General features: G+C 40.5%; 1 protein-coding gene across 1 annotated transcript in view; it reads right to left on the bottom strand.

The window, feature by feature from the left end:
• Nucleotides 1–9,718, bottom strand: part of LOC112075966 (IQ motif and SEC7 domain-containing protein 1-like) — a 12,557-nt gene extending 2,839 nt beyond the window's left edge. The window contains exon 1 of the mRNA XM_070441136.1: nt 8,359–9,718. Within this exon, the coding sequence (XP_070297237.1) occupies nt 8,359–9,716 (1,358 nt within the window). The 5' untranslated portion in view covers nt 9,717–9,718. The remainder of the gene's footprint in view (nt 1–8,358) is intronic.
• Nucleotides 9,719–12,626: the final 2,908 nt, after the last annotated feature.

Raw genomic sequence — 12,626 nt, 5'->3', positions numbered from 1 at the left:
GGGGCTTCCTGAGAGAAGATAGAAGGGGGTGGTAACGGTCGGCTCAGCTCCTGCTGGTCTGTAAGGGGCTTCCTGAGAGAAATAGAAGGGGGTGGTAACGGTCGGCTCAGCTCCTGCTGGTCTGTAGGGGCTTCATAGAGAAAGATAGAAGAGGGTGGTAACGGTCGGCTCAGCTCCTGCTGGTCGATAGGGGGCTTCCTGAGAGAAGATAAAAGGGGTGGTAACGGTCGGCTCAGCTCCTGCTGGTCTGTAAGGGGGCTTCATGAAGAAGATAGAAGGGGGTAACGGTCGGCTCAGCTCCTGCTGGTCTATAGGGGGCTTCCGAGAGAAGATAGAAGGGGTGGTAACGGTCGGCTCAGCCTGCTGGTCTGTAAGGGGCTTCATGAGAGAAGATAGAAGGGGTGGTAACGGTCGCTCAGCTCCTGCTGGTCTATAGGGGGCTTCCTGAGAGATGATAGAAGGGGGTGGTAACGGTCAGGCTCAGCTCCTGCTGGTCTGTAAGGGGCTTCATGAGAGAAGATAGAAGGGGGTGGTAACGGTCGGCTCAGCTCCCTGCTGCGTCTGGAGGGGGCTTCCTGAGAGATGATAGAAGGGGTGAAATGGTCGGCTCAGGCTCCTGCTGGTCTGTAGGGGGCTTCCTGAGAGATGATAGAAGGGGGTGGTAGGACGGGTCCGAATAACCAAAATGTTAGACATTGGATGCTTTTGTACGTTTCTGAATATATAAGGCTGACTACAACAGTTGATAACTCGGTTTACATCCAAAACCTAAATATTAGCTTTGGACCAGTTATGTTCTATATTGAAGAGCCGACCGTTCAAACACACGCACACACACACACACACACACACACACACACACAACACACACACACACACACTCAGTTCAATCACACACACACACTCCAGTTCAATCACACACACACACTCAGTTCAATCACACAGAGACACACACACGCTCAGTTCAATCACACACACACACACACTTACAGAGAATAACACAGTCAGTCAGTCCAATCCTGCTGTAAAACGTGACAAAAAATATTGTCAATAGGTCTTTAGTAGTAATCAATGTATCGCTGATGCATCCGGTGTGAAATGGCTAGCTGGTTAGCGATGCGTGCTAGTAGCGTTTCAATAAGTGACACCACTCGCTCTGAGACCTTGAAGTAGTTGTTTCCCTTGTTCTGCAAGGGCCACGGCTTTAGTGGAGAGATAAGTAACAAAGCATCGTGGGATGCAGTTGCTGATGTGTTCAGAGGGTCCCTGGTTCAATCCGTCAACATTTTGGAAAACGGTAAAATCTCTGAAGGGTTGTACTTCCTCCTCTTCGCCCAACAAAACACATTCAGACTCTGGCTCCATTATGGACAACATTGCTAACACGATGGCAATCTGTTTGAAAGAGTGTCTGGCCCTACCATCTCTAAGTGTGGGATGAATGCTGATCTAGAATTGTACCGTTTGACTCTGAAAATGGTAGGGAAGTTTTTGCACTTCGGCAATTCACAGAAAAATAAGTCCTTGATGCCTTACTTGCAATAGATACCAAGAAATCAACAGGGACTAACCAATTGTCAAGTCTGCTGCCCCCTTCATTGATGGTTCAGTAACCATATCTTAAATCTAACATGTGTTAGGTTAAAAAATCCTCAGCAATACACACAATACCCCATGATGAGAGAGTGAATGGTGGAATCCACCTGTGGTAAATTTAATTGATTGGACAGATATGAAAGGCACACGCCTGTCTATACAAGGTCTCACAGTTGACAGTGCATGTCAGAGCAACAACCAATCAATGAAGGTCGAAGAAATGATCTCGTCTATCTCTAGTCAGCATGAAGCAAATTGTGCAGTCAACCTTTCTACCTGTTTATGGTGATACTATTTACAACCTTTCTACCTGTGTTATGGTGATACTATTTATCAACCTTTCTACCTGTTGTTATGGTGATACTATTTATCAACCTTTCTACCTGTTGTTATGGTGATACTATTTATCAACCTTTCTACCTGTTGTTATGGTGATACTATTTATCAACCTTTCTACCTGTTGTTATGGTGATACTATTTATCAACCTTTCTACCTTTGTTATGGTGATACTATTTATCAACCTTTCTACCTGTTGTTATGGTGATACTATGTATCAACCTTTCACCTGTTTATGGTGATACTATGTATCAACCTTTCTACCTGTTTGTTATGGTGATACTATGTATCACCTTTCTACCTGTTGTTATGGTGATACTATGTATCAACCTTTCTACCTGTTGTTATGGTGATACTATGTATCAACCTTCTACCTGTTGTTTATGGTGATACTATTTATCAACCTTTCTACCTGTTGTTATGGTGATACTATTTATCACCTTTCTACCTGTTGTTATGGTGATACTATTTATCAACCTTCTACCTTTTGTTATGGTGATACTATTTATCAACCTTTCTACCTGTTGTTATGGTGATACTATGTATCAACCTTTCAACCTGTTGTTATGGTGATACTATGTATTCAACCTTTCTACCTGTTGTTATGGTTATACTATGTATCAACTTTCTACCTGTTGTTATGGTGATACTATGTATCAACCTTTCTACCTGTTTGATATGGTTATACTATGTATCAACCTTTCTACCTGTTGTTATGGTGATACTATGTATCAACCTTCTACCTGTTGTTATGGTGATACTATTTATCAACCTTTCTACCTGTTGTTATGGTGATACTATTTATCAACCTTTTCTACCTGTTTTTATGGTGAGACTATTTATCAACCTTTCTATCTGTTGTTATGGTGATACTATGTATCAACCTTTCTACCTGTTGTTATGGTGATACTATTTATCAACCTTTCTACCTGTTGTTATGGTGATACTATTTATCAACCTTTCTACCTGTTGTTATGGTGATACTATTTATCAACCTTTTCTACCTGTTGTTATGGTGATACTATTTATCAACCTTTCTACCTGTTGTTATGGTGATACTATTTATCAACCTTTCTACCTGTCTACCTGTTGTTATGGTGATACTATTTATCAACCTTTCTACCTGTTGTTATGGTGAACTATTGTATCAACCTTTCTACCTGTTGTTGTTATGGTGATACTATTTATCAACCTTTCTACCTGTTGTTTGTATAATGATACTATTTATCAACCTTTCTACCTGTTGTTGTTATGGTGATACTATTTATCAACCTTCTACCTGTTGTTTATAGTCATACTATTTATCAACCTTTCTACCTGTTGTTGTTATGGTGATTACTATTTATCAACCTTTCTACCTGTTGTTGTTATGGTGATACATTTATCAACCTTTCTACCTGTTGTTATGGTGGACTAAATTTATCAACTTTCTACCTGTTGTTGTTTATGGTGGATACTATTTATCAACCTCTACATGTTGTTGTTATGGTGATACATTTATCAACCTTCTACCTTGTGTTATGGTGATACTATTTATCAACCTTTCTACCTGTTGTTTGGGTGATACTATTCATCAACCTTTCTACCTGTTGTTATGGTGATACTATTTATCAACCTTTCTACATGTGTTGTTTATGTGTGATACTATTTATCAACCTTTCTACCTGTTGTTATGGTGATACTATTCATCAACCTTTCTACCTGTTGTTATGGTGATACTATTTATCAACCTTTCTACATGTTGTTGTTATGGTGATACTATTTATCAACCTTTCTACCTGTTGTTATGTGATACTATTATCAACCTTTACCTGTTGTTATGGTGATACTATTTATTAACTTTTCTACCTGTTGTTGTTATGGTGATACTATTTATCAACCTTTCTACCTGTTGTTATGGTGGTACTATTTATCAACCTTTCTACCTGTTGTTGTTATGGTGATACTATTTATCAACCTTTCTACATGTTGTTGTTATGGTGATACTATTTATCAACCTTTCTACCTGTTGTTATGGTGATACTATTTATCAACCTTTCTACCTGTTGTTATGGTGATACTATTCATCAACCTTTCTACCTGTTGTTATGGTGATACTATTTATCAAACCTTTCTACATGTTGTTGTTATGGTGATACTATTTATCAACCTTTCTACCTGTTGTTATGGTGATACTATTTATCAACCTTTCTACCTGTTGTTATGGTGATACTATTCATCAACCTTTCTACCTGTTGTTATGGTGATACTATTTATCAACCTTTCTACATGTTGTTGTTATGTGATACTATTTATCAACCTTTCTACCTGTTGTTATGGTGATACTATTCATCAACCTTTCTACCTGTTGTTATGGTGATACTATGTATCAACCTTTCTACCTGTTGATATGTTATACTATGTATCAACCTTTCTACCTGTTGTTATGGTGATACTATGTATCAACCTTTCTACCTGTTGTTATGGTGATACTATTATTCAACCTTTCTACCTGTTGTTATGGTGATACTATTTATCAACCTTTCTACCTGTTGTTATGGTGATACTATTTATCAACCTTTCTATCTGTTGTTATGGTGATACTATGTATCAACCTTTCTACCTGTGTGTTATGGTGATACTATTTATCAACCTTTCTACCTGTTGTTATGGTGATACTATTTATCAACCTTTCTACCTGTTGTTATGGTGATACTATTTATCAACCTTTCTACCTGTTGTTATGGTGATACTATTTATCAACCTTTCTACCTGTTGTTATGGTGATACTATTTATCAACCTTTCTACCTGTTGTATGTGATACTATTTATCAACCTTTCTACCTGGTGTTATGGTGATACTATGTATTCAACCTTTCTACCTGTTTTGTTATGGTGATACTATTTATCAACCTTTCTACCTTTGTTGTTATGGTGATACTATTTATCAACCTTTCTACCTGTTGTTGTATGGTGATACTATTTATCAACCTTTCTACCTGTTGTTGTTATGGTGATAGTATTTATCAACCTTTCTACATGTTGTTGTATGGTGATAGTATTTTTCAACCTTTCTACCTGTTGTTGTTATGGTGATAGTATTTATCAACCTTTCTACCTGTTGTTGTTATGGTGATACTATTTATCAACCTTTCTACCTGTTGTTTATAGTCATACTATTTATCAACCTTTCTACCTGTTGTTTTATGGTGATACTATTTATCAACCTTTCTACCTGTTGTTGTTATGGTGATACTATTTATCAACCTTTCTACCTGTTGTTATGGTGGTACTATTTATCAACCTTTCTACCTGTTGTTGTTATGGTGATACTATTTATCAACCTTTCTACATGTTGTTGTTATGGTGATACTATTTATCAACCTTTCTACCTGTGTTATGGTGATACTATTTATCAACCTTTCTACCTGTTGTTATGGTGATACTATTTATCAACCTTTCTACTGTTTTTATGGTGATAATAGTTATCAAACCTTTTCACCTGTTGTGTGTATGGTGATACATTTATCAACCTTTCTACCTGTTGTTGTTATGGTGATAATTTATCAACCTTCTTACCTGTTGTTGTTATGGTGATACTATTTATCAACCTTTCTACCTGTTGTTATAGTCATACTATTTATCAACCTTTCTACCTGTTGTTGTTTATGGGTGATACTATTTATCAACCTTTCTACCTGTTGTTGTTATGGTGATACTATTTATCAACCTTTCTACCTTGTTTATGGTGGTACTATTTATCAACCTTTCTACCTGTTGTTATGTGATACTATTTATCAACCTTTCTACATGTTTTGTTATGGTGATACTATTTATCAACCTTTCTACCTGGTGTTATGTGGATACTATTTATCAACCTTTCTACCTGTTGTTATGGTGATACTATTCATCAACCTTTCTACCTGTTGTTATGTGATACTATTATCAACCTTTCTACATGTTGTTTTTTATGGTGATACTATTTATCAACCTTTCTACCTGTTGTCATGGTGATACTATTCATCAACCTTCTACCTGTTGTTATGGTGATACTATTCATCAACCTTTCTACCTGTTGTTATGGTGATACTATTTATCAACCTTTCTACATGTTGTTGTTTTATGGTGATACTATTATCAACCTTTCTACCTTTGTTATGGTGATACTATTTATCAACCTTTCTCACCTGTTGTTATGGTGATACTATTCATCAACCTTTCTACCTGTTTGTTATGGTGATACTATTTATCAACCTTTCTACATGTTGTTGTTATGGTGATACTATTTATCAACCTTTCTACCTGTTGTTATGGTGATACTATTCATCAACCTTTCTACCTGTTGTTATGGTGATACTATTCATCAACCTTTCTACCTGTTGTTATGGTGATACATATTTATCAACCTTTCACCTGTGTTTGGTGATACTTTATCAACCTTTCTACCTGTTGTTATGGTGATACTATATTAACTTTTCTACCTGTTTTTATTGGTGATACTATTTATCAACCTTTCTACCTGTTGTTATGGTGGGTTACTATTTATCAACTTTCTACCTGTTGTTGTTATGGTGATACTATTTATCAACCTTTCTACAGTTGTTGTTATGGTGATACTATTTATAACCTTTCTACCTGTTGTTATGGTGATACTATTATTTCAACCTTTCTACCTGTTGTTATGGTGATACTATTCATCAACCTTTCTACCTGTTTGTTATTGATACTATTTATCAACCTTTCTACATGTTGTTGTTATGGTGATACTATTTATCAACCTTTCTACCTGTTGTTATGGTGATACTATTTATCAACCTTTCTACCTGTTGTTATGGTGATACTATTCATCAACCTTTCTACCTGTTTTATGGTGATACTATTTATCAACCTTTCTACATGTTGTTGTTATGGTGATACTATTATCAACCTTTCTACCTGTTGGTTATGGTGATACTATTCATCAACCTTCTACCTTTGTTATGGTGTATACTATTCATCAACCTTTCTACCTGTTGTTATGGTGATACTATTTATCAACCTTTCTACCTGTTGTTATGGTGATACTATTTATCAACCTTCTACCTGTTGTTTATGGTGATACTATTTATTAACCTTTCTACCTGTGTTGTTATGGTGATACTATTTATAACCTTTCTACCTTTGTTGTTATGGTGATACTATTTATCAACCTTTCTACCTGTTGTTATGGTGATACATATTATCAACCTTTCTATCTGTTGTTATTGTTATACTATTTATTCAACCTTTCTATCTGTTGTTATTGTTATACTATGTATCAACCTTTCTACCTGTGTTTGTTATGGTGATACTATTTATCAACCTTTCTACCTGTTGTGTGTATTGTTATACTATGTATCAACCTTTCTACCTGTTTTGTTATGGTGATACATTTATCAACCTTTCTACCTGTTGTTTATGTGATACTATTTATCAACCTTCTACCCTTGTTATGGTGATACTATTTATCAACCTTTCTACCCGTTGTTATGGTGATACTTTATCAACCTTTCTACCTGTTGTTATGGTGATACTATTTATCAACCTTTCTATCTGTTGTTATGGTGATACTATTTATCAACCTTTCTATCTGTTGTTATGGTGATACTATTTATCAACCTTTCTACCTGTTGTTATGGTGATACTATTTATCAACCTTTCTACCTGTTGTTATGGTGATACTATTTATCAACCTTTCTATCTGTTGTTATGGTGGATATATTTATCAACCTTTCTACCTTGTTATGGCGATCTATTTATCAACCTTTCTACCCGTTGTTATGGTGATACTATTTATCAACCTTTCTACCTGTTGTTATGGTGTACTATTTATCAACCTTTCTATCTGTTGTTATGGTGATACTATTATCAAAGTGCAGCTGCCTCTACTCTTAAGCCCCTGGTTGCCGTTTATCACAGCACCTTCGTTTTATCACAGAGACAGTTTTATTACTCATCACTGCATTCTTTACCAAAAGGTTGGCTGGACCTCTTTAAAGTCACTTAGCTCACATCACTACGTTCTTTTTCTTTACAAAGCTCTGGTTCATAAGCTTCCGACTTACCTAACTTCACTGATAAGATTTTAAATTATAAGTTACCCGTTCACAGGGTAACTTCCTTCGGTGTCTACAGAGTTAGGTACATATGCCTTTTATCCTTACACCCTATGTTTGGAATAATCTCAAATACATTTTGATTGGATGCTGATTACAACCACTGATCACTGATCGGAACCACCGATTACAACCACGGATCACCATTACAACCACGGATATCACCGATTCAACCACGGATCACAACCACGGATCACCGATTACAACCACGGATCACTGATACAACCACGGATCGCCTGATTACAACTACAGATCACTGATTACAACCATATAACTCAGACTTTAGTGTGTGTGCCTCAGTCCTGAACCTACTTGTTAAACAGGTTTAGTCCGATGCGATAGTGTCTCTTCCTGATGATATCATTACTGAAGGCTGGTGAGTCCCAGCTGTTGCGTGTCTCTTTGTGATAGGTCTGTTTTCTGAGGGTCTGCTCTCTACTGGAGGACTCAGAGCTYCAGTTAATAGTGTCATTACTGTTAGATGTAGAGTTGATACTGTCATTGTCCCCATCTGAGAAGTCCGACTCTGACTTGCTCTGCCGGTTAGCCATCCCGTTGATGGCCAGGTGGGCCTCTAGTGCGCGTGGCCGGTGGCGGGGAGCATCCTCATCCCATGAGGTTCCCTTGGGGTGCAGGCAACGGGGGTGAGACAAGGAGGAGGGGTGAGGAGGGGGAAGTTTGGGGCTGGCTGGCTGACTAATGGGCTGGCGATCGTAGGCGTTCTGTCTCTTCAGAATGGAGCGGTCGGAACGGTCACTGAGCTCCACGGAGCTGTCGCTGGGTGGCTCGATACTCAGCAGCGGGAGGTGGTCGACCCTAAGCCTCTGCTCTTGCTGCTTCAGGGAGGGTGTGCTGCGGCAGGAGGTGTCTGACCCCTGACCTTTATCATCCTTATGGACCAGAGACCAGGAGAGAGAACGCAAACGTAGCTCCGACTCTTTGGAGGAGGGCCGGTCTACCGATGGTAGAGGGGTGTAGGGGCGCTCTAGGGACTGAGACAGGGGGAGAGGAGAGTAGGAATGGTCCAGGGACTGAGACAGAGGAAGAGGGGACGGCTCTTCCTCATCGATGTAGAGAGTCACATCGCTGTATGATGCTGTCATCTCATCCAGTTTGTGGTGTTCCGCGCTGCTGTGTGAGGAGGGTTTGACCTGGTAGGAGAACAGCTCTCTGTCTCGGTCTTTGTCCAGGTCGAGGTGTCCTCTCCCCCCTTGCCTCGTCTCTCCCGCCCCCCCCTCCTCCCTGTGCAGACTCCTACTATTCAGAGCATCGTCTATCGACTCGGCRAGAGACTTGACCTGACGGGAGAACGTGTCCTCCAGCTCCGTTATAYCGTCGGTGAAGTCAGAGTTCTGGGCCACCACAGGTGACTTCATAGTACCTTGGACCACACCCCCCACGTCAGCGCTACATTCTGATTGGACCAGGGCCCCCAGGTGTTTGGTTCCATTGTCGGTGAGGGAGGAGGACTGGTGAACCTTCTCAGGGCCTTCCAAGGAGAACGGCATCCTCATGCTGGACAGGACGATACGTCGGGACATGCGGTTCTCGGACATGGAACTGCGGAGACGTTTAAAGTTCTTGTTCATCTGATACTGGCGGAAGGCTGTCTGGATGGTGCGGGCCGCATGTCGCGTTATGAAACGGCCTCCATACTTACGCTCCAGCATCTCCACCTGGAGGAGAGAGAGAYCAGGAAATCAACCAACCAATCAWTCAACAGCATGAGAAGCTTGGTTATCCCTTTACATGTTCATTTACATTACCAGCCATTTCAAATTATTATGTGACATACACTGAGTATACCAAAAATCCGGAACATCTTCCTATTATTGAGTTGCCCGGTAAAGCACACACCCGGTAACACAGTAACATGGTAACAACATGTAACCACGGTAAAAGCAACAACACAGTAACACAGAACATGGTAAGCAACAAACACAGTAACACAGTAACATGGTAACACAGTAACATGGTAAAGCACAACACAGTAACATGACACAGTAACATGGTAAAGCAACAACACAGTACACAGTAACATGGTAACACAGTAACATGGTAAAGCAACAACACAGTAACACAAGTAACATGGTAAAGCAACAACACAGTAAACACAGTAACATGGTAAACACAGTAACATGGTAAAGCAACAACACAGTAACACAGTAAAATGTTAAAGCAAACAAAACACAGTAACACAGTAAAATGGTAACACCAGTAACATGGAAAGCAACAACACAGTAACAGTGGTAACAACAACACAGTAACACAGTAACATGGTAACCACAGTAACATGGTAAAGCAACAACACAGTAACATGTAAGCAACAAAACAGCACAGTAACATGGTACACAGTAACATGGTAAAGCAACAACACAGTAACACAGTAACATGGTAACACAGTAACATGGTAAAGCACAACAAACACAGTAACAGTAACAATAACATGGTTAAAGCAACAACACAGTAACACAGTAACATGGTAAAGCAACAACACAGTAACAAGTAACATGGTAACACAGTAACATGGTAAAGCAACAACACAGTAACACAGTAACATGGTTAAAGCAACAACACAGTAACACAGTACATGGTAAAGCAACAACACGGTAACACAGTAAAATGTAACGCAACAACACAGTAACATGGTAACGCAACAACACGGTAACATGGTAACACATAAATGGTAACGCAACAACACAGTAACACAATAACATGGTAGCACAGTAACACGGTAACCCAACAACACGGTAACATGGTACCATAGTAGGCATACTAAAGTTACACTTGTATTTGTATTTAATATGGATCCCCACTAGTTCTGCCAAGGCATCAGCTTCTCTTCCTGGGGTTTATTATGATCCCCATTAGTTCCTGCCAAGGCAGCAGCTACTCTTCCTGGGGTTTATTATGGATCCCCATTAGTTCCTGCCGAGGCAGCAGCTACTCTTCCTGGGGTTTATTATGGATCCCCATTAGTTCCTGCCAAGGCAGCAGCTACTCTTCCTGGGGTTTATTATGGATCCCATATTAGTTCCTGCAAGGCACAGCTACTCTTCCTGGGGTTTATTATGGATCCCCATTAGTTCCTGCCAGGCAGCAGCTACTCTTCCTGGGGTTTATTATGGATCCCCATTAGTTCCTGCCAAGGCAGCAGCTACTCTTCCTGGGGTTTATTATGGATCCCCATTAGTTCCTCAAGCAGCAGCTACTCTTCCTGGGGTTTATTATGGATCCCCATTAGTTCCTGCCAAGGCAGCAGCTACTCTCCTGGGGTTTATTATGGATCCCCATTAGTTCCTGCCAAGGCAGCAGCTACTCTTCCTGGGTTTATTATGGACCCCATTAGTTCCTGCCAAGGCAGCAGCTACTCTTCTTGGGTTTATTATGGATCCCCATTAGTTCCTGCCAAGGCAGCAGCTACTCTTCCTGGGGTTATTATGGATCCCATTAGTTCTCCAAGGCAGCAGCTACTCTTCCTGGGGTTTATTATGGATCCCCATTAGTTCCTGCCAAGGCAGCAGCTACTCTTCCTGGGGTTTATTATGGATCCCATTAGTTCCTGCCAAGGCAGCAGCTACTCTTCCTGGGTTTATTATGGATCCCCATTAGTTCCTGCCAAGGCAGCAGCTACCTTCCTGGGATTTATTATGGATCCCCATTAGTTCCTGCCAAGGCAGCAGCTACTCTTCCTGGGGTTTATTATGGATCCCATTAGTTCCGCCAAGGCAGCAGCTACTCTTCCTGGGTTTATTATGGATCCCCATTAGTTCCTTGCCAAGGGCAGCAGCTACTCTTCCTGGGTTTATTATGGATCCCCATTAGTTCCTGTCAAGGCAGCAGCTACTCTTCCTGGGGTTTATTATGGATCCCCATTAGTTCCTGCTCAAGCAGCAGCTACTCTTCCTGGGATTTATTATGGATCCCCTATAGTTCCTGCCAAGGCAGCAGCTACTCTTCCTGGGGTTTATTTATCCCCATTAGTTCCTGCCAAGGCAGCAGCTACTCTTCCTGGGGTTTATTATGGATCCCCATTAGTTCCTGCCAAGGCAGCAGCTACTCTTCCTGGGTTTATATGAGTCCCCATTAGTTTCCTGCCAAGGCAGCAGCTACTCTTCCTGGGGTTTATTATGGATCCCCATTAGTTCCTTCCAAGGCATCAGCTACTCTTCCTGGGTTTATTATGGATCCCCATTTTCCTGCCAAGGCAGAAGCTACTCTTCCTGGGGTTTATTATGGATCCCCATTAGTTCCTGCCAAGGCAGCAGCTACTCTTCCTGGGGTTTATTATGGATCCCCATTAGTTCCTCCAAGCAGCAGCTACTCTTCCTGGGGTTTATTATGGATCCCCATTAGTTCCTGCCAAGGCACAGCTACTCTTCCTGGGTTTATTATGGATCCCCATTAGTTCCTGCCAAGCAGCAGCTACTCTTCCTGGGGTTTATTATGATCCCCATTAGTTCCTGCCCAAGGCAGCAGCCTCTTCCTTGGGGTTTATTATGGATCCCCATTAGTTCCTGCCAAGGCAGCAGCTACTCTTCCTGGGTTTATTATGGATCCCCATTAGTCCTGCCAAGGCT

Source organism: Salvelinus sp. IW2-2015, unplaced genomic scaffold (genome assembly GCF_002910315.2).
Source record: "Salvelinus sp. IW2-2015 unplaced genomic scaffold, ASM291031v2 Un_scaffold3493, whole genome shotgun sequence".
In the NCBI taxonomy this organism is placed as follows: Eukaryota; Metazoa; Chordata; class Actinopteri; order Salmoniformes; family Salmonidae; genus Salvelinus; species Salvelinus sp. IW2-2015.
The sequence above is the reverse complement of the archived record's forward strand: the minus strand, read 5'-3'. Positions and strand labels throughout refer to the sequence as shown.